We start from the raw sequence: 23,595 nt of genomic DNA, 5'->3' as shown, positions 1-23,595 counted from the left end.
TGTCTGATTTAAATTTTAAATAAAATAAATAAATAAAACCCTAAAAACAAGTATAAATACCAACTGGTCCTATTATATCAATTTGGTTATCTCTTATCTAACCGCTATCGCCGATTTGACAATGTTTTTTGGCAAGCTGAGACTGGAACATATCACCGTGTTTTTGCACACTGTTTATTTTTAATTTATGTACAATAACAATATACATAATCGATATATACAGAGGATAACTATAACTAGCTTAAATCTAAAATAGACCCTTGAGGCATTGTACCAAGGATGATGGCGGCATTTACTCGTTGTATCGCAATGTTGATATGTTGTGCGAGGAAGTCGCCAGCTCTTCGGTCATCAGTTACGTCAACCAGACGCTTCCCGATTTCTGCATAAAACTTGTGCGAACAAAAAATTTCATCGAACTTAAGTACTTTCGGCAGGACCCCTTACGAGGTTAACCAGTCATATTATGACACCTACTTATTCACATTATTAGTTCGCATCAGGTAAAAGCTTAATCAGAACTGTATTTCCAGACTGATATGTCCACAACAAGAAGCGCCGTGAACGCAATCCGCGCCCGCCGGGGCCACAAGGAGCGCTCCAAGAACTTCACCGAACTGGAGAAGCGGACGGTGCTCGAGCTGATCGCGCGCCACCGCGACGTGCTGCGGCAGGGCCGGTCCAACAACGCCACCAACCGGAGCAAACAGGTATATACACAGTATACTCTTCTAATTAGAGCGAGATAGGGTTGCTCTGACAAGACCACAAACCGGAGCAAGCAGGTAACTTCTAATATGACACAAGAGAGGCTCCGTGAACGCTATCCGCGTCCGCCGGGGCCACAAGGAGCGCTCCAAGAACTTCACCGAGCTGTTGAAGCTGCTCGAGCTAATCGCGCGCCACCGCGACGTGCTGCGGCAGGGCCGGTCTGATGTATAACATCCACGGCAATGGCTTGAAATGCGGTCTGCTGACTTCAACGCTCTAAAGAAACGATACTTGAGCTTGCGTTGCTGCGCCAAGGACGGTCTAATAACGCCGCCAACCGGAGCAAACATGCATATACACAGTGTACTCTTCTAATTAGAGCGAGATAGGGTTGCTCTGACAAGACCACAAACCGGAGCAAGCAGGTAAACTTCTAATGTAACACAAGAGAGGCTCCGTTAACGCTATCCGCGCCCGCCGGGGCCACAAGGAGCGCTTCAAGAACTTCACCGAGCTGGAGAAGCGGACGGTGCTCGAGCTGATCGCGCGCCACCACGACGTGCTGCGGCAGGGCCGGTCCAACAACGCCACCAACCGGAGCAAACAGGTACTAATACTGACAAGCTGATGTATAACATCCACGGCAATGGCTTGAAATGCGGTCTGCTGACTTCAGCGCTCTAAAGAAACGATACTTGAGCTTGACGTTGCTGCGCCAACGTCTTATAACGCCGCCAACCGGAACAGGATTGTTCTATTGATTCAAAATTCAAAAATTCTAAATTCAAAAAAATATTCTGCAAGTAGGCCTCAAGGGCTCTTTTACAAGTCAGTACAACATTATAGTAACATCAATCATATAGTGACATGAAAAATACATAACAACATTTATAAATACAACAGCCAATACCTTGGTAAACATTACATTATAAAAATCTTCAATAGAGATGTATAAACTCTATGATTAAAAATAGGTACATTAAATCTGGAGATGTAAAAGGTCCCCAATGTCAGAGTACTAATACTAATAAGATTTGAAGGTGTAAAGTCTCTCCAAGTGTCAAAATAAAATTTATACTAAATAAATAAACCGCGTCTGGACTGTTAAACTAGCAGTCTCATAAACTAATGCTACAGAATACATAACTAGTATGTACCAAGTCAAGAATATTATACAATATTACAGAGACGTATAGTCTCCACAGTTAATACATTAAGTTTGGAGATGTATAAGGTCCCCACGGTCTGAGAAAGTAATAATACACAATAATAATGACATTAATAAGATTTGGAGGTGTAAAGGCTCTCCAAGTGTCCAAGAATAAAAAAATAAAAAAAGTGTATGAAATACATGTTTCACGTCAAGAGACTGTTAAGCTAACAATCTTAAAATATATATTTAATAAATTTCGAAGTTTGTCCTAATCCGATTGTGCTAATAGGCAGTTTTAACTTATTATTGTTGTTCATGTAACTGTATGTATGTACGTCATAATCTAACACGGATATATTATAATCTTACATTTTATCGATAAGCTTAACTAACTTGTCACAGTAACTAATTACTTTCCAAAAGATAACAGTGTATGACAATTATGAAAAAGTTGGTGGGTTGGGTAGTTTCAGAGATTTTTTGCTTATTTGACTTATTTATTTCTTACACTAGCTGCTGCCAGCCTAGCTTATAACTCGTGTTTTGAAACTCTCGCAAAGCTCAAGATTCCACTTTTCGAACCACTCACTACGCTCGTGGCTAGAAGTTAGTAATTTTGGAATCTTTCCCTTGCTCCAGTATCTTTGCCCCATATAAAACAAATTTTTTTTTATAAACTGATCGGCGATTGGCCCTAGTCACACCTGATGGAAAGTGAAGACAGGGACTAAGATGGAACTCACTGGTTCAGTGGTAGCCTATTCACTCTTGCTTTAAGGAGACCGAGGTCATATTCCTCAGGGAATACAGATGGCGGGAGCGTATTCCATTCTTTAGCCGTCCGTACCAAGAAAGAGGAGGCAAACAGTTTCGTCCGAGCAAATGGAACGTTTACCACGAACGGCATTCGCTCCCCGCGTCTGGATGTCCGATGATGGAAAAGGGACGGTGGGATCAGGTCGTGCAGTTCCTGTGCGCACTCCCCGAAATGTATCCGATAGAACACATTATAAAATAAATTAATTTTTGACTAGCAGAAACGTCTGCGAACGATGCTATTAAGCTTAGAGGTGATATCACTTGGAACTCCGGTAGCCGTCTAAGAAGTGTAATGTTCTTACGGTAGATGTCGCTAGGGTCCCCTAGACCCATATGGTGAGAAAATTTGCTGGCTATGGATGACGTCTTGGTGGCTCAGATGGCAGAGCGCTGGAGTATCGATCCAGAGGCCGTGAGTTCAAGTTTACCCAAGGCAGTAATTTTTCCACTTTTAAATTTATTCTAAACATTATAAAGTATTTACAAATTACTTTGTACCCGTACTTATTGTTGGTTAAATTTACGTCAGTAATCGATGCCGTATCGATATCTAAATCTACAAGTTATCGTCCATAAGTTACGTTATCGCTTATCACTCGGAATTTTAACTACTTTCGTGTGATGTTACTAATCATTTAATTGTTCATCAACATCGTCATAATCAGTTTATCTATGCACAAAAAATAATATGAAGTTTTTTTTAGTTAGACTTTGGCCATTTTGATTTTCTGCGACAAAATATGCCATATACAAATAAATACATATCATCATCCGGCCGGTCTGGCCGAGTGGGTAGTGACCCTGCATATGAAGCCGATGGTCCTGGGTTCTAATCCCGGTAAGGGCATTTAATTGTGTGATGAGCACAGGTATTTGTTCCTGAGTCATGGGTGTTTTCTATGTATTTAAGTATGTGTATATTACATATGTCGTTGTCTGAGTACCCACAACACAAGCCTTCTTGAGCTTACCGTGGGACTTAGTCAATCTGTGTAAGAAGACCGCGAACGGGTAGAAGTATACAGGAGTAAATACCTAGGGACTCCGTGCACACTAAGAAGTTAGCAACCTGAAGACACTGCTAGGCTTCGTGGAGGAGCTGGGGTGGTTAGAGTAGCGCTACCTCGTTTCACGAAAAATAAGCACAATGGTTGTCGACTTGCGGAAAATGCCCAGAAGCACTAACTAACGTCACTATGTTGATTTCCTCTTTGGCTTGGTCCAAGAAACACGTCTCGGTCTTCCCCTGCCTCTCTTTTTTGCAAGCTTTATATTAACTTGCAATGTACCTATGTATGTACGGGTCAAATCTTGCAAGTTAAATTTGACCAATAAAGCTGAAAATTTTCATACATATGTAAGTTGAGTGACAATGCAATATTATGGTACTATCGAGCTGATCTGATGATGGAGACAGGAGGTGGCCATAGGAACTCAGTGATAAAGCAACGCAAGCTAATTGTGTTTGGAGTTTTTAGAATTATCTCGATGAGTATTAGTTGCCTGTGGAAAAAGTACAGTCAGCAATAAATGCTTGTACCAAAGATGAAATTTTTACCAAATATTATTTTCTACTCTTCCTAATATTACGCGAAACTTTGCGTAGGGGGCGCCACCACGATTCATCAAAATCCGTGGGTATACTGCGAAACAAGAAAAAGGAAATTTCGTTATCTAACCTCTCTATCACTCTTGCATATTCGAGCGATAAAGAGGCAGATAACTTAATTTCGATTTTCGCGTTTCCCGGTAGGCCCTTTGTAAACAAACCCCCTTGATGCATCAATTTCATATTTTATTATCTGTGAAAACTTGTCAAAAAACAGTTTAAGGCATAGTATAAGTTACTCTATGGTTTACGATAGGTGCTAGTGCTGCACTCTGGCGGCAGAACAGTATAAGTATCTTGCCTTAACGTGTTTCCCCATTTGTTTTCAATCGTTCAATACGCAGAAAACAAAATTTGTATCTTAAACTCTCAAGTTCCCAAAAAATGAGGATAATGCAATATGATTATGAATGTTATTTGTATTGCCTAAAACTTGTTCCAAATTAGTGGAATTACTCACGGAATTAATGTAAACAAAGGTGTGGCCGGTGAAAAAACCTTTTAAAGTACATATCACATATGTTACTTTACCGCACTAGTGCGATAATGACGACCTGTCTGGCCTAGTGGGTAGGCCATCGGAGTTAAGACTAAGATAACTCTGCATGCCATTTGTCATGACCCTGGTTTCGTGGGTAGTGACCCTGCCTATGAAGCCGGTCGTATTTATTCGTGTGGTGAGCACGGACATTTGTTCCCGAGTCATGGGTGTTTTCTATGTATTTAAGTATTTATATATTATATATATCGTTGTCTAAGTACCCTCAACACAAGCCTTATTGAGCTTACTGTGGGACTTAGTAAATTTGTGTAATAATGTCCTATAATATTTATTATTTATTTATTATTATCAGCACATTACGTAACTATATCGAAAATTTAAAGGGTCACATGTACTGTAAAACGTTGTACAATACATGTGCGAAAAGGTAATTCGCAACTCGGGTCGATTTTCTGCTCAATATGACAAATACAAATACAAATACAAATATACTTTATTGCACACCTCAATACAGAAACAGTACAAATAATACAACACATAAAGAAGAGGTAAACAACAGGCGGTCTTATCGCTAAAAAGCGATCTCTTCCAGACAACCTTTAGGTAGCGGAATTAAAAAAAAAAAAAAAATGTGACCTATATATACAGCCCGTAAATGATTGCAGGTGACTAAATAAACACCCTATAAAACAAAAACAAGTTTTGTATGAAAAACTTAGATTCGCTGTTAAACTATAACCCCCTTATTCATAAACGTGTACTAAAGTTACGATGCCGCTAATCATCGTTTGTCCCTTTCCATCATACCAATACGTCGGGTAAGGAGGGTAACTAATTACAGGACCTAGATATACCTTATCCTAATGTAAGTACAAAGTTTCAGAGCAATCTAGCTAAACACTGTTTTTTTTTATACTACGTCGGTGGCAAACAAGCATACGGCCCGCCTGATGGTAAGCAGTCTCCGTAGCCTATGTATGTATGTATGTATGTGTGTATGTGTATGTGATTTAAATTTTCACGATTTTTACACAATATTAACTAACACAAACGGGACTTAATCGCGTATTAAGTTTTAAATTTACCTCCGACGTTTCGAGGACGGCGTTGTCCCCGTGGTCTCGGAGAAGACTGGCTAAAGTTGACACCAACATACAAGCGCGCGGCTAGAAGATGTTGATGTCTTTAGCCAGTCTTCTCCGAGACTACGGGGACAACGCCGTCCTCGAAACTTCGAAGGTAAATTTAAAACTTTTCCTACTCCTCTACTGTTATCTGTCATTTATGCATTCATTAACACGAATATAAGAACATACATAAAAGATTTCAAGAAAAGTCTATATTGTCTATTCCTCATAATAGCTCTTGTGCTTTTAATCGCTATAACGTTACTGCGATTAATGGCTACCAACCTAACAAAATCAAAACGAATACAGTTTTAAACTAAGTGCATTGCTGCCAACTTACAAAATATTCATTTGGTTGCATAGTAAAAACAATCACTTGATAAGTCAGAAACACGCATGTGACACCCGTAATATAGCAACACCCATACACTACGAAGACCGCTTAGCGTTGCTTGTTAGTCTCCGTAGGCTACGGTGGCCAAAATCGAGAAAAAACTGTACAAAAATTTAATTTAGCAAGTAGCAAGTACCAGGGCCTAATGAGTTACGAGGAGGTGTCGCTGACCGGCCGGCCGCGGCCCGGGGCGGGCCGGGCGCGTAACAAGGTATTCTCGCGCGTCTTGGCTATATACTTTTGCTTTGTTTGCCTAAATTAAAATTTATTTTTGTTGACTCGTAGAAAAGTATTGTATGCAACGTTGTATAAGTAGGTCAAAAAATGCTCGTGGCGTATTCCTTTACAACTCACGCCACTCGCCTTTTTTGACCCTTCTTATGGAACTGTTGCATAAAATACGCGATTAAGTCCCGTTTGTGTTAGTTAATAATGCAATCTAGCTAGTCGTTTTAAAATGAGAACTTAACTACGTTTGTATAGAGAACCGAGCTTGCTGGGGACTTTAAGACACGAAATTACAATTGAATATAAAATCAGACTTATTACACTTACGACCTAGTTGCTTAGTTTTAGTAACCTTAAACCTATTATTTGCGATATCTTGTATATCTGCTACATCGGCAAAATGTTGACTCGTGTATGGTGTGGCACAAGTCATAACATTTCAGCTATCCATAATGTGACAATAGAGCAAATCATATTATTTAAGAGGAAACATTAGTGGTCATTTTTCCATACAAACGTTTTCGATATTTTCCTTTCTGGATTTTGGCCGTAGATGATTAGTATTTTTATATAACTTCAATATTACCAGTATCTGCGTCTGTACGTTTTGCTTTTTTATATTCTTGTTTTTATAAGAATAACCTAGTTCTTTCTTTAAAAAGCGCTAAAAACGGCAAAATAAATGCTCCGGAAACAGATTAGCATACAAAATCGGCAATAATAAACGCAAAAATCAAAACGCTCAGACGAAGATAATTTTCTCATTCCGTTCCCAAAATTTCGTTGCGTTTGGTTATGTTTGGAGTAAACGCCTTTGGCGTCAAAGTGTAAATAGAAAAACGACTATGTACTATTTAAGCTTAGAATAAATTTAACAGTGGAAAAATTACTGCATTGGGTTAGACTTGAACGCACGGCCTCTAGATCGATACTCCAGCGCTCTGCCAACTGAGCCACCAAGACCTCATCCATAGCCAGCGAACTTTTCTACTATATTATACTATATATTTTCTATTTTATACTATACCCTTCGATTAAGATTGGAGATGATTGTATTGAGCATGTGACGGAAGCAAGGAACTTGGGTGTGCTTATGGACGGTAAACTTAGATTCCACAACCACGTATTGGAGATCTCTAGAGTATGTTTTTATAGACTTAAGATATTATATAGTGTACGTAGATATTTAAGTACTGACGTAAGAATATCTCTTTGTGAATCTTTAATACTGTCAAAACTCAACTATGCTGATACTGTCATAGGTGGATGTCTATTGTACCAAACAAAAAAGCTAATGCAGCGGCTGCAGAACGCATGTGCACGTTTTTGTTTTAATATTCCACCTCGAACTCATGTAACTCCTTATTTAAATAATAGTGGGTTAATGAATATGGAATCGCGACGTTCGCTGCATTTTGCTTGCATGCTTTTTGGCATTATAAAGACCATGACACCCCTCTACCTCTATGAAAAGTTAACTTTTTCACAGCGCCATATTAGGGGAGCCGTTCGTTTTATTTGCCCAAGGCACAGCACCGCAGCATTTCGTGGCAGTTTTAAATACTCTGCCACGAAGTGCTGGAACAATATACCTCCACCTATAAGGAACTCACCGTCAATTAGTTCATTTAAATGTAAATTTAAAAAACATATTTTACACATACACAAATTATAAATATTGGGTATACTCCTGTGCCATCACTATGCCATGTACTAGAACGAACGCCTACCCTATAATTTATTTCGCCTTGTATGACGACTGACTGACTGTTTAGGTACCGATAATTTAAATAATGTATTTGTCATTGTAGTTTTTAATTGAATAATAATTATAGCCTTACTTGAAACTTCTGTACTTAAATATATAAAACTTTGTACTTTAGCGTGTAGCTGCGCTCTCTCGGAAAGGTTTCCACGGAAGACCAGCGTCGAGACCCTTAGGTGGTATCTTGACATTAAGCTGAGTGGAGACCTTTTCAGTGACGCTTAATAATAAATTGATTCTGTCGTCTCATGTATTAGATACTTAAACATAAGCGTTTTCTGAATAAATTTCTTCTATTCTATTCTATATGGGTCTAGGGGACCCTAGCGACATCTACTGTAAGAGCGTTACACTTCCTAAACGGCTACCGGAATTTAAGTAAGATTGAAAATTCACCAGTTGCGACCCATACTAATTCTTTTTTCCACTTAAATTTATTTTAAGCTTAATAGCGTCGGTCGCAGACGTTTCACTGTACTTTGACTACTTTTTCTTTAGTGCCTATACCTATTGACATAATCTGTTTCAGAATATTTTTTGGGGTTAACCCCATACAAAGCAAAGCAAAGATCAAAATATAAGCCATAATATTGGCGACAAACACAGAAATAAATACTGATCCATTTCATTTATGACGGCTGCAAACAAGCATGCGGTCTGCTAGATTTTAAGCAGCCACCGGAGCCTATTGGCGCTTGCAACTCTAGTGAATTTAGAAATGCGCGCAACCGTTTTACCGACCGTTGCGTTTTATGGAATTAGGTTTCTAGATTTTAAAATTCTTAAGTTGCATTTGAGCCGTCCGCTGATTTGTTTTCAGTTAACCTACCCGCGATATTTTCTTACTTACTCCATACCTAACAATTTAACTAACTAATATACGATGATTGAGTTACATTGTGTTTGCTGTGCGATGGACGAGAGAAGCCAGCTTTACGAATATGTGAGTGAATGAAAAAATGTATGAAACAGCCAATTTTTTTTTCGTGATTTCGGGGTTGGTCCCATAGTAAAAGTTGCTCAGTATTACCTATATATTCACCCCGTAAATTATTGCAGGTGACTAAATAAATATCCTGTATAGCCTGGAAGAACGAGAGAGAGAGAGAGAGAGATGTATAATTCAAGAGATATATCTATTCGGAGCTGAGACTTGTAACTTCAAGAAGCGATACTGATTTTAGAACTAACTGGCGTGCCATTTACGGACATGTTTTGATTCAGATCAGATATATTGGAATTTGTCATTTGATACCTTTGTTATGTGTGTCTAGGAATAGGTATACTACTTAGTTCTATGCATTTCTTGTAAGTAGGTATTTTGCTACTTGTATGTTAAATTTTATCAATGAAGAAACTCGCCTCATTAAAATAAACCTATGAGATATGCATGTATTTTAGGACCTATAGTTGACTGGCAGAGAAAGCGTAGATTAATTTCGCCATTTGTAGCTTTTTGCCGTGCGAAATAGTTTAAATACATAATAAAAAAAAACCGGACAAGTGCGAGTCGGACTCGCCCATCGAGGGTTCCGTACTTTTTAGTACTTGCTATAACGGCAACAGAAATACACATCTGTAAACATTTCAGCTGTCTATCACGGTCCATGAGATACAGCCTGGTAACAGACGGACAGACAGACGGACGTTTTATCCTTTTTGTACGGAACCCTAAAAAGGACCGTAAGTTGCGTTTGAAGCCCTTCCAACTTCTTAAACAAAAAAAAAACAGTGTTATATATTATTAATTAATTACTATTGGTCCTGGGTTCGAATCCCGGTAAGGGCATTTATCTGTGGGATGAGCACAGGTATTTTTTCTTCAGTTATGGATGTTTTCTATGAATTTAAGTATTTGTATATTAAAGATCTACCCTAAGGTTGATTACCCACAACACAAGCCATCTTGGGCTTACTGTGGGACTTAGTTAATTTGTGTAAAATGTCCCTATTCTATTTATTTATGCACTATGGCATATCAACATTTTTTTATTAATATCTTGTTATAAAATAGCGGCCTACCTCTTCCTAACTCTGTAATCTATTTGTTCCAGCTGGTGTGGTCCACAATATGCGAGGAGGTAAACAAGCGCTGCGGCGGCGAGCGACCTCGCACTCCTGCGCAGGTCAAAATGTGGTACGAGAACTATAAGAAGAAGTGCAAGATGCGCGCCCACGACTCGCAGGTACCTACCATCGTTAGTCGACAATCGGTTAAAATATGCAACAGATTTAGTACTGAGACCAAGCTAAGTTGGCAGCGATTTTGATAGCACAGTCTGGCAAACCAATTTTGTTAGTAACAGTAGAATAATAAAAACTATATTCATCCCTACTAGCTTAAGGCCGCAACAATCTCGGCTGAATTTCACCTTCTCATGCAAATGGAGTGTCGATCCAGAGGCCGTGAGTTCAAGACTCACCCAAGACAGTAATTTTTCAACTTTATATTTATTCTAAGCTTAATAGCATCGTTCGCAGACGTTTCTGCTTCTTCAAAATAATTTAGTATGGGTAGCACATTGTCACTGGTGAATTTCCAATATGACTTGGAACTCCGGTAGCCGTGTTAGAAGTGTAACGTTCTTACGGTAGATGTCGCTAACGTCCCCTAGAGCCATATGGTGGAAAATTTGCTGCCTATGGCTGAGATAAAATTTGCTGTCTTGGTGGCTCAGATGGCAGAGCGCTGGAGTATCGATCCAGAGGCCGTGAGTTCAAGACTCACCCAAACAGTAATTTTTCCACTGTGTTTTTTTTAAAGTTTTTTGTTAAATTTTTAAATTCATTCTAAGCTTAAATGGAGTGTCGTTCTCATCTCAAGCAACACTTGCCAATTTATAAATTCTCTGTCTTCGACTCGGCCATCCTGACTTTATACGTCCCTAGGTAAATTATATACTTACCAATATCTTTTGACAACATGGTATTTTATTAAGCTTAGAATAGGGACCGTGCGCGTTGGAGGGTCTGCCATCTTGTGGCCTGAATCGGAACCATAAACATGTGCATTTACACGTCACGAGTTTTCTTGTGCATAGTAGGTTCTGCCATCTTGTGGGCTACATCGGAACAATAAACATCACATTTACGCCTCGCGCCAAAATTTTGACGGCTCCTGTGCTGCCTCCTACAGTTCATGCACGCTCCCTATAAATGTGGAAAAGTGGAAAAATTACTGCCTTGGCTTGACTTTTCTGTGCAGTGTAATGTTCTTACGGTAGATGTCGCTATGGTCCCCTAGACCCATATGGTGAGAAAATTTGCTGGCTATGGATTCTTGGTGGCTCAGATGGCAGAGCGCTGGAGTATCGATCCAGAGGCCGTGAGTTTAAGTCTCAACCGAGACAGTAATTTTTCAACTTTTAAATTTATTCTAAGTTTATTAAGCATCGTCATAGACGTTTCTGTTTGTAAAATTAATTAAGTTATTTTATTATTAATTAGCCGTTTTGGGTTTCGAGCGTAAATATATTAATGTAGCCGCCGTGCAGGTCAGGATCTCGACGACTTAAATAAAACTTCGATTTATAATGAATCGAAGTATAATCTTCCAAGGGTACTGGTTTACAAGGGTTCTTGTCAAAACGGTTCAATGTAGAAAGTAGGTGTTGATAGTATGGAGGATGATGAAAGAGTGATTTGCAATATTTGATTTGATCAGTACAAAAGGTTTAGATTTAAATGCTTCCAATTGGCCGCGTTACAGATTATGTGGAGCGCTCCTATTGGTGCTTTTAAAAAGCCTCCGAATACTAGCCGAGCCCGACGGCTGCGTTTAGCTACTGCATTGATTTTTATATAATAATAAGTTGCATTCGCAACAATTAACGTTGTTTCAGCCACCTCAACCCGACGCGCCCGGCTTACTGGACGGCATGCTCTGGCAGAACATTCATCCGTTAGAAGTTAAAGGTATATATGTAAAAACTACATCACAGATTTTAATTAAAAAGATTACATTCGAATTGCAACTGCAACAGGCGTCTCTAAAATAAGCACTTCCGTTATTTAAACCTTATATTACAAATACCTTATAGAATAAACTACATGTAAATTTCACAAACTTAAAACAAAACTATTTTGACGACGTAACGCCTTAGTTGATTATTTTTTCTGCCAGTATCTATTTGTCCTGTGTTCAATCAAAAGAGTACTTAGTGTCGGTTGTAAATAAGAATTAAGGCGCAAATCAACCTTATCGGCAACCGACAATGTGGTACCATTTGTTGAAAACGTCACGTATTTTCGCCTTAAGTTGTACTAATGTTATCATCATATTCTTCGCGTTGTCTCAGCTTTTTGAAACGGCTCGGAGCCTGGGGTCCGCTTGGAAACTTATCCCAAGAACTGGCATAGGCACTAGTTTTTACGTAAGCGACTGCCATCTGAGCTTCCAGTCTAGAGACAAAACTAGGCCTTATTGGGATTAGTCCGGTTTCCTTGCGATGTTTTACTTCACCGAAAAGCGATTGGCAAATATCAAATGATATGTAGGTAAAAAACTTAAGTAAGTCACCTGTTGTATGTAGTTGTGACGTGTTCGAATAGACAATACATGTTTAAATGACACACACAAACAACAAATGTCTATTCGAACTCGTCACAACTACATACAACCAGTGACTTAAGTTTTTTCCCTATACCGTACATACATTCCGAATAACTCATTGGTACGAGCCGGGGTTTGAACCCCCGACCTCTGACTTGAAAGTCGCACGCTCTTACCATTAGGCTACCAGCGCTTACTATTAATGTATCTCTGCTCTACTTTTTATACTACAATAGTAAATTGTGCAACGAGGGGGGTAAGTGAAATTTTGGATACGAGGGAATTAAAGACCCGAGTATATTCTTACCCCCGGAGTTACACACAATGTTTTTCATCACACTTGCGAAGAAAAAACTAAATTTTAAACGAAATAATTCTTTAATACGGTAACATATCAAACATTCGTCCGCCATTTTGTAATTTCTTGACAGGTTAGCATCGAGGGCACAGACCTATTCGGTATTCAGCCACGATTAATAATTATGTAAAAATATTTTAAACGGCTGTTAAATCAATCGAATTAATTTATATTAAACATAAACAAAAATCGCGCGCTGGTGGCCTAGCGGTAAGAGCGTGCGACTTGCAATCCGGAGGTCGCGGGTTCAAACCCCGGCTCGTACCAATGAGTTTTTCGGAACTTATGTACGAAATATCATTTGATATTTACCAGTCGCTTTTCGGTGAAGGAAAACATCGTGAGGAAACCGGACTAATCCCAACAAGGCCTAGTTTACCCTCTGGGTTGGAAGGGCAGATGGCAGTCGCTTTCGTAAAAATTAGTGCCTACGCCAAATCTTGGGATTAGTTGTCAAGCGGACCCCAGGCTCCCATAAGCCGTGGCAAAATGCCGGGACAACGCGAGGAAGAAGAAGAAAAAACATAAACAAAAATATTAAATTATAAACGTCAGTATTTTAAAAGTAAAACTCATTTATGCTACTTGGTTTGTATGAAAAAGTGACATAATAAAAAAAACTATAACTCCCGAGGGAGTTATAGCTTTTTTTCACAATCCATTACTCCCACGGGAACAAAATAGGCCTTTGTCCTTCAGTATACCTGCATGAAATAAGAACTTTTTCGAGCAAGTGTGATGAAAAGTATTTATAGTTCGTGTCATAGACGATGACGGGCAGATTTGTCAAATCTAACCTTTCATGACACGATAATACGAGTCAATCGCGTAAACTTACGTTTATTATACGGCCTGAATCCAGTGATTAGCAAATGTAAGGGTGAAAAAACATTCCAACACATACCATCGGATGTCGTGAGTGTTGTGTGTAGGCAAAGTGACAACCCTAGCGTACAAGTGAATAATCAAGATCAAGTGCGGGTAGTTCGCAAAACCCGCGCAGCAAGATGTTGATACAATTCCTCGCCAGTCTGCCTGTGACCACAAACGTAACGTCACGTTCGAAACGTCATGCCATATAATAAACGTAAGTTTACGCGATTAAGTCCCGTATTCGTTTAAAAAATATGAATGTAAATCGTGTTGGTTTAAATCATGACAAAGACACGATTTATACTTCCAAAAAAAAAGCGACTGTGTACCTATATATTCAGATGACGATGAAGCAGCCACTAGTGAGCACGGCGCGCACAGCGTGAAGGACGATGACCTACCTGTTAATGTGAGTACTTTGAAAATAGGTTTTCAAAAATAGTCGCTTTTTAACTTTGACGACCGGCTTGGCTTAGTGGGTAGTGACCCTGCCTATGAAGCCGATGGTCCCGGGTTCAAATCCTGGTAAGGGCATTTATTCGTGTGATGAGCACGGATATTTGTTCCTGAGTTATGGGTGTTTTTTCTATGTATTTATAATATATTTATATATATTATATATATCGTTGTCTAAGCACCCTCAACACAAGCCTTATTGAGCTTACTGTGGGACTTAGACAATTTGTGTAATAATGTCCTATAATATTTATTTATTTAACCAGCTTACCAATTCATCGGGTGCAGTATAATTTGAATCTAAAATCAGATCGGCTGCTATGCAAAGTTGCCTGGAAAAGGGTTAAAGGTAAAGGACCCATAACTATGTATCTTTAGGTATTTAAGCTAGTAGCTCTGTGAGCAGTCGACCTCGCGAGCATTGGGACCGTGCGAAGTGCATGGTGGGGGTAAGTAAAGCGATCCCAGCGCATAAGGTGGTAAAAATGAGAACTAACTGCGGATAGCGTCTTTAACATTCCGTACAATTATATGGCTCGAAATGAAACTTTGATTTACGATTACTCCAGAAATATTTATTTAAATTGTATGGTGTAAGGGACCATTGTAATCTGTATGAAATGCTTAATACAACTAACGTATTTATTTTGATAATTGTTAATAATGTATCCATGTAAATAGCTTTGCAAATGCCACATATTATGTGATCTTTTTCTAGAAGTTAAGAATGGATATAGTAAGTTATCCTTCAAAGATAGACATTTAAGATCGCGGACTTTTTTGTAGACCTATGAATGAGAAACAACCCCACCATACATTGTGTTGTTATAGCTCAAACGGATTAGGCAGCGTTTAGAAGATTTATTAAAAACTTAATTGACAAAAAATATAATTATCGAATAAGGTGGTCCAATTTTGTATTTAGAAAAAAATTGGAATATATTTTATCTTCACAAGGTTTTCTTTATTATATTATGGAATAGTAATTTGTGTGCCAAATTTGGACTCATTTGCAAATGATTTAGTAATCGCTATGATTTTGTGATTTGCAATATCCTCATAAAGATAAGATAAAGATAGTTTATACATCGCTGGTTTTAAACGCACGCTAAGTCTGGCTCGGAAAATTCAAGCCGCAATGAAAACACGCAATCGCCAGCTCCTGTCATGATGAAAATAATACACGGAAACAATATAAATTGTTTTTTAATTAAATAACAAATATTGAACAACAAACAGTACTTACCGATGAAAGGAAATACTAGGATTAACAGCTGAAAGCTTTATTTGTGGTGTTTGAACAATTAGTTATTGAATAAACCGTCATTTTGATTTTGAAGTCTGACGTTTCACGCGGAAAACGGTCGGGAGCCGATTGATGTTCGCGGCGAGCATAGGAGCCGTGCGGCGACTTTTTTGCACGCAAGTAACACACACTCTTTCCTTCTATTTCGATATAGTTCTGTGATTACAAGTGAAAGGCAAAGAACGGGTAGAGCATGATTAGGAAGATACACTAAACTAAACAGTGCCAACAGACCTATTTTCAGTAAACGGCCTCAAAATTGCATCATTTCCCCATCATGTAACAAAATCAAACAAACAAAAACATACAAAAATTCTGAGCATTTTAAGCCAGTCAGGTCTTATATTGGTGCTCTAAATACCACACAGCAATGTAGCAAGCTGTTCAACGGATGTGGATTTATACTAATATGCCGCCTCTGACTGGTAATCTACCTGCTGGTGACTAACAGCTACAGAATACTCCCCTTCCCGTTTCCAAACGCCCACGGTCAGTCGGTCCCTTGAATGGTAAAAGTATAACCAACTCCATCTTCGTGGGCAAAAGGAGGGCCATCAGAGCTTCAGTCTGTAGTGTTCTATATCTATAGGATTTGGTAATTTAATCCGCTAAATCACATTTTTCTACATCGAATATCCCTAAAATATCAACAGGAGATAGACTGTGTTCCTGTAAATCGAGCTCTGCATTTTTCTAGGCAAGATCTATAGCAGGCATCGCCGGCTGTTAGTAATCTATCGACACCAAAACTGTCTAAAATAATGCCACATAATAGTGTTGGAAATAAGAGGTGAGGGATAGGTGTGAGAGGTTTGTGAGGTAGACGGTGGTGGTGAAGGTAGAGGGGGGTCTGAGGTTATGGGTTGAGGGGGCGGCGAGTTGATGGGTCGGGGACTGGGGGGGTTGAGAGTTGAGCTATCGGGGGGTAGGAGATGAGTGGTCGGGGGTTGGAAGTTGAGGAATTGGGAGTTAGGATTAGGAGTTAAATGGTTTTGGGGTTGAGAGGTTGGGGAATAAAGTTAACGAATTTAGTGTAAAACATGGTTTTATTTTCATTCATGCGTCACGCGACACTCATACTCTGTGTGGGTGTGCTGTACCTACCTACAGAAACTATGTTAATTGCTGTCGTGTAAGGCAATCCAATGTATTGTATATGCTTATATAGCCGCATCCTTATCGAATCGCACCAAACTCATGGTATGCTTCAAAATTTGGTTTGGCACCGACTTCAAACATATCAGTTGATAACCATATACTTAAAAAAGGATCACATTTTATTTTATCCTTTTTGAAGTCTGTTTACTTTTTTTGTAAAAAGTTTTTTTTTTTTAAGTATGCAGTCCACTATTTTTAATTTCCTAATTTTAATTCCAGATGAGCAACGGCCGACTCTCGAGCACGAACGACAGCGACGACACGCCCCCCAACCCCCTGGAGCCGCACGTCACCATCATCCCGCACTCCCCCTCCCCCTCCCCCGCCCCCACCCCCTGCACCAAGCTGCCCCACCACCCCCTCGCACTCCCCCTCCTCAACCCCCTCGCCATGGAGCAAGCAAGGTTGCAACAGGATTTCCTCTTAAAGTTGAATGAATTATCGAATACGCCGCTCAATTTGAGTCATTTAGAGGGGAGGAATGGGGATGTTAAGGATAAAGAGGAGAAGGAGGGAAATGCTACGGAGGAAGAGAGGTACGAAATTGTTAAAAAAAATAGTAGGCAGAAACGTTTGCAAATGATGCTATTTTAAGTTAAGAAATAAATTAAAAGTGGAAAAAATCGAGGTATAAACTCGTGACACTAGATCACTATTCCATACTCTACCAACTGAGCTACCGAGACCTCTCTCGAGGACAACGAATATTTCCACCTTTGGGTGGCCCTTAGCGACATCTACTTACCGTAAAAGTGTTACACTTCCTAAACGGCTCGCCCGAGACATATATTTTCTACTTTTAATTTATTTGGAAGTAATTATGTTGTAGTCATAGGTACATCATCAAGGGTGTACTTTTTTTTGTAAATTTCTGCAATAAAGTTTAAACAAACAAACAAACATCGCAAAATTCACATAAAGAAGTTGCACAGTGATTTTCTAGTAAAATATAGTTTATTTTTAGTACTAAACTTATACTCTTTATCTTTAGGTATTTAAATAAAAGTAAACAAAATCTACCCTCAAATGGCTCCTTAGGCCAGTTGAGGGTAGATGAAAACATTACATGATCAAGTAATGTAGGTGAAAGTCAGGTCGTTCAGTGACAGATCCAGGCGGTTTTGTATTTGGTTGGTTAACCAATAAATGTTATGAATACCCGTTACCCGAAAATGTGTAAATTGTATGTACAAATTGTTTACTTTTATTTAAATACCTAAAGATACAGAGTATAGTTTATTATTTTTTTACTTAACCCTTTGAACGCCTCGCCTTTTTACACGATGTCTAGTTACTTTTTCCAACCGTGCTATCGTAATAACTGCACGTATATAGACGTCTCTGGCAATCAAAAGGTTTTATACAACTGCGTTAACTTCGGGGTATGGAATAGATCATTTTTATTTTTCGTAAAAAGTAATTAATAGCGTTGTTGTAACACCACCAAACAATTGAAAAAGATGACATATCAATGACTTAGAGTATCGATCATGCGAGATAGTACTTGCATTTAGTATCAAATGTATAAATAAATAAATATTATAGGACATAATTACACAAATTGACTAAGTCCCACAGTAAGCTCAATAAGGCTTGTGTTGAGGGTACTTAGACAACGACATATATAATATATAAATATTTATAAATACTTAAATACATAGAAAACACCCATGTCTCAGGAACAAATATCCATGCTTATCACAGGAATAAATGCCCTTACAGGAATTAATTACTATATCGGTTTTTTGAAAAAGATTAAATATCTTGGGTGTGATTAAGTTAGGGTGCACCCTTGAAATTAACAGACTTAAAAAAACGGTTTAGATAACGAACTTGTTGTTTCCTCCACAGATTATACTTCACCGCAAAACGCCAACACGCCATATGGGAGCACGAAGCCAAAATGAAGATCCTCAACATGGAACTCAAACAGAAGGAGGAAATATTTTCACTGCAAAAGCAGCTCTTTCTCATAGAGCTAAGGTTGAAAATGGATTTTCTCGAAAAGGCCAGTGGTAAATAAAGGCCTATGCATGCTGTCACTTCAATTTGTTGACAAAATGTTGAAATTTAACCCTTTCACCGCCAAAGACGTCTATAGACGCGCATGGTTACAGTGTAATATTAACCTTGCATTCCGATAGCGCGTTGTATATAATAGGCGCTGTATTCAATGGGTTAAAATACTTCCGCAACTGTCTTCTATACATGACAATGAACACGCCTGTCTTCTATACGTGACAAGGAACATTGAAAAATGCACCTTAACGCATTGTTATAAAGAATTTATTTGCGTGTAGATATACGCGGCGGTTTATAAGTTATTTTTAATGAACTTTTATGCATTGAGTATTGATGAAAAGTCAAACACAAGTGACGGCTTGCAAGGGTTCAATATTATTTGATATTTATGATCAATGGCTTCATAGCTATTAGACATATGCGCCGTCCATAAAACGATCAATTGGCATCATAATGTATTACAAATGTTTAACCTTATTAACCTCGACGCCGTGTCAAACACAAAAGCTGTCGCTCGGACGCCACGTCACCGAAGCGTCAAAACTTTGAACTGAACTTGAAAAAAAAATTGAAGTTTATGCATATGCATGTATGGTCTATATTGCTCTGTGGTCTGTGACGGATTAATCCGTCTTCGGCGTTGAACTTATATATCTGTCATTGGCGTCAAAAAGGTTAAGGTAAAAAATATACCTAAATCATGGGTTATAAAATGTATTTTTTTAGTATAAAAAAATATGGCGATCGACGCATATGTCTACTCGATACTCATATGGCGTAACGCCATTTTTTTTCTGTTCTTATAGCAATGCAATCTAGTTATAAAGTGCCATCTTCTCATAAGTTTCCCTATTAAAAGGCATACAATGACTGAGGTGAAACTTTTTCTTTATTCACTTCGGTCATTTTAAAGTGATATTGTCATAACTTCGTTTTTTAATGTGCAATAATTTTACTATTGACAGCAATAATGTATAATTTGTCTGTTAAAGGAAAGTTAGGTATATGGGGTGGAAGTATTCGGTGCGGTTTGCAAATTTTCATAGTATACTTTTTTAATACTTGCGGCAAGAACCCGAAAGACTTGATTTGGTTTATTCGGGAGCTAACCATTCAAAGTGTTTTATTTTTTGTTTAGTTATATTTTATTTTTAAATCTGTCTATACGCCGTTATAACATGTCGTATAAGTTGTGATACACAGCTTATGGTGTCATATTGTGCAAGAACTGTTCAAAGTGCAATATTATTCAAAATGTGTCTTATGAACTTTTTAATCTGACTAGACAAATTCGCACCGAATGGGTAAAAAATTGTGATCAAAAATATCGTTATTATTTTTTCTAATATATTTTCGCATAGCGTTTTATTTTGTATCGTTTTTACTTTTTAACATAGACGTAATAATGTGCTTAAGCAACCATTTTTCCGCCATGTTGATTTTTATAGTATTATATTTTATATGTTTTGTTTTTTAGGCAGCTTTGATGAAATCGTATATTAAAAAAGAGAAACTGCCAAATAATATAGCGGATTTGTTACTTTTTAGTACTTAGAAATGTTAAGTTTTCAATAGATTATACAGCCCGTCAATCGAATTTAAATATCGACAGTTAGAAAACATTTTCGCAACTTAAAAACAGCGGAAACCGTTTTTCATAATATGGACTATATTTAATGACTTAAGTTACACAAGCAAAATAATTATAACCTCAAACAATTCTTATGAAAATAACTACATACCTATAACTACCAAAAAGTTTTTACCTGTTGATGTTTAGAATGGGTCTTCGTACTTGACATAACAACGTGAAAATTATTAAAAAATCCAACGTGAATTAACCTAGTCCGATAATAGTTATGTGAAGTAGTTATTATAAGAAAGTATTTATTATGAATGAGTACTGTAATTGTTAGGAAAATTGACTAGTATTAATGGTAATTACGAAAACCGCCATTTTATTGACATCGAAGATTAGGGCAGTTTTTTCCTATTTTTGGTTTATATTTTGAGTGCCAAGCGTCTGTCACAACACAAGTTGTAAATATACCAAAACTAACAATTTTATTTTCTACGTATATTCGTTTAATTTTTTATTTTATTTGAAATATGCTAAATGCATAAAAAATGGTTAAGAAGGATACTTTGCAGATCTATAACAGAAATATGTTCGGACGTCAAATGACGTCTTAGCGTGGCGTGTTTCCATCAACGTGATATGACGTTCGTGGCGCTCAAAAGCTAAGAAATGCGTTTGATTTATATATCCATAGATATAGCTATTCGTAACGCAATAGTGCGGTTCAAAATTGTAACTACTTCAAATAACTAGCACCTGACAGCCCTATTTTGATATTTTACGTTTTATTTGGGCTGAAAGGAGTCAGATGTGCCAATACATATAAAATTGTTGATATATAAGAAAAAGTAGTTATTACGTAAATAGGTACTATGTGGGTCTTTTTGTAGGTAACCAGCGCTTTAAAAGTATTCAATATCTAATGTCACATATGACAAAAGTGTTGTGTGACCCCTAAAGACCTCTTGGCGTTACACAATATGTGTAAACGATTTATTATAGAAGAAAAATACGTAAAAACGTAGATAAAAATGTATTAAGTAATGTACAGTATGATATTATTTTTTGTAGTTACTATTAAAGTTAGAACGAAATAAATTTACAGTACAAAAAAGTAATTTTCAATAAAAAGATACCTCATGTTAACAGTGTATTGTAACGATAAAAATAGTTGAATAGTTGTAAAAAATGAAATTTTAGATCCATTTTTGATGGGGGCGACCTACACCTACCATTTTTTCAGTTTTATTTTTATTTTAACTATGTTATGTGTCCAAAAGGGTTGTCATATTCAACATCATAACAATAAACTAACAATTTTATCCGTCATCAAGACAAATTTATATTTGCGGTCGGAAGAATCATTGCATGTGTGTTAAAAACGCGCAGATGTTTTTTTCGTATCCGCAAATATAAAATTGTCGTGCTCATTTAATACCATAGATAATAAACGTTGCTCAATGTACCCTGGCAACCCTTTAAATGTATTAGAACATTTCATAGCAATAATTTGGCGTCAGTTGATATGTGATGTTTTTAATTAAGATCTCAGTACAGTAAATATTGTAAAATGTCGATAAAAGTTACCATTATATATTAAACAAAATATAAAATATATATTTCAATTGTACAAAAACATTTTTTTTAGTTCGTCTGTCCAAATACTCTACTTATGTTAACGAACAAAATATATCCAAAGGAAACAGAGTACCTTAGCTGTCCTCGGTTTCGTTATAATTTTTAATGTCTGATTTTTTTTAATGATTATGGTGACTTTTGACGACATAATCCATTTCAGTGTTAATTGCAAGTATTGAAATTCTTTTGTAATATTCTAGTTGTTTTAAACAATCTGACAATTCGATATTATTGAAATTAATAAAGAATTTATTTTCTGTTTTGATGGATTTCATTTGAACATTTAAATAGTAGTTTAGTTACGAAAATTACCAAAACAAGACTTACATATTTTCACTTGATATAACTTGGTTTTAATTTTTATTAAAAACTATATGCCCTAGCAACATACATACCTACTTAAAGACAACTATTGTATAACATTTAATTAAGAATATACTTTTCATTGGCAGTTTTCTAGTAACTTCCACAGTTTTTCTAATGACAGTAAAAAATGGCAAATTGGAAGAAAAATGTCGTCGAGTTGTGTGCACTTCTAGAGCATTCCACGGGCTGTCCCGCACGGACGCATTTTATTTCCTGTGTAGCGACTGTTTTTTCGGCGTTTAAAGGATGACACGTTAGACCGACCCGGGTCCGGGCCGGAGTTTCCGGCGCTTCGTTTTCTATGGTAAGCACCACGTGATCACCGGTCATCTGTCATATAATGTTGAAATGGCTGGAATTTCTTGAATTTACTATGGGCAACAGCCAATTTCTAAGTAAGTGCCGGAAGCTCCGGCCCGGTCTAACGTGTCCTTAAAGCAGGCGATTATTTTTCTGTGCATATTTTTGACCATAAGTCCCAGAAAAGGAAACTCTTGTACCTGAAAATCTTCAGAAAATTCGCGTTTGTACGGTACAACGGTAGACAATTTCATGGAATGCTCCTTCTTTTCTTTTCTAAATCCGTGAGAGTCCGAATGGCGGGTGTACCTACAAAAAAAAGCTTACCATATTTTTGTACCTAATTTGTACTATTTAGTACCTCCATAAAAAAATACGGAAACACACACACACACACACACACACATACTTCACGGAATTTAAAGTTATCACCAAAAAACAGTACACCCGCCATTCTGACAGTCAGAATGGCGGGTGTACTTTATTACGTGAGAGTCAGAATGGCGGGTGTACCTAAATAAAATCAAATGAAAAGCATACCATATTTTTGTACCTAATTTGTACTATTTAGTACCTTGTTTAACAAAATTTGTACCTCACGGTACTTAAAGTTATCATCAAAAAACAGGTCACCCGCCATCCTGACAGTCAGAATGGCGGGTGTACTTTATTACGCTTT

General features: G+C 37.6%; 1 protein-coding gene across 2 annotated transcripts in view; it reads left to right on the top strand.

The window, feature by feature from the left end:
- LOC133532160 (uncharacterized) overlaps nucleotides 1-22,511 on the top strand; it is a 39,614-nt gene extending 17,103 nt beyond the window's left edge. The window contains exons 2-7 of one of the 2 annotated variants that reach the window (XM_061870704.1): nucleotides 534-710; nucleotides 10,363-10,494; nucleotides 12,151-12,223; nucleotides 14,433-14,500; nucleotides 17,231-17,547; nucleotides 18,863-22,511. In XM_061870704.1, the coding sequence (XP_061726688.1) occupies nucleotides 534-710; nucleotides 10,363-10,494; nucleotides 12,151-12,223; nucleotides 14,433-14,500; nucleotides 17,231-17,547; nucleotides 18,863-19,034 (939 nt within the window). In that variant the 3' untranslated portion in view covers nucleotides 19,035-22,511. Of the gene's footprint in view, nucleotides 1-519; nucleotides 711-10,362; nucleotides 10,495-12,150; nucleotides 12,224-14,432; nucleotides 14,501-17,230; nucleotides 17,548-18,862 lie in introns of both variants that reach the window. The other variant, XM_061870705.1, reaches the window with a different exon arrangement.
- The last annotated feature ends 1,084 nt before the right edge of the window (nucleotides 22,512-23,595 follow it).

Source organism: Cydia pomonella, chromosome 26 (assembly GCF_033807575.1).
Source record: "Cydia pomonella isolate Wapato2018A chromosome 26, ilCydPomo1, whole genome shotgun sequence".
NCBI classification, from domain to species: domain Eukaryota; kingdom Metazoa; phylum Arthropoda; class Insecta; order Lepidoptera; family Tortricidae; genus Cydia; species Cydia pomonella.
This window is presented reverse-complemented; position numbering and strand designations above follow the sequence as displayed.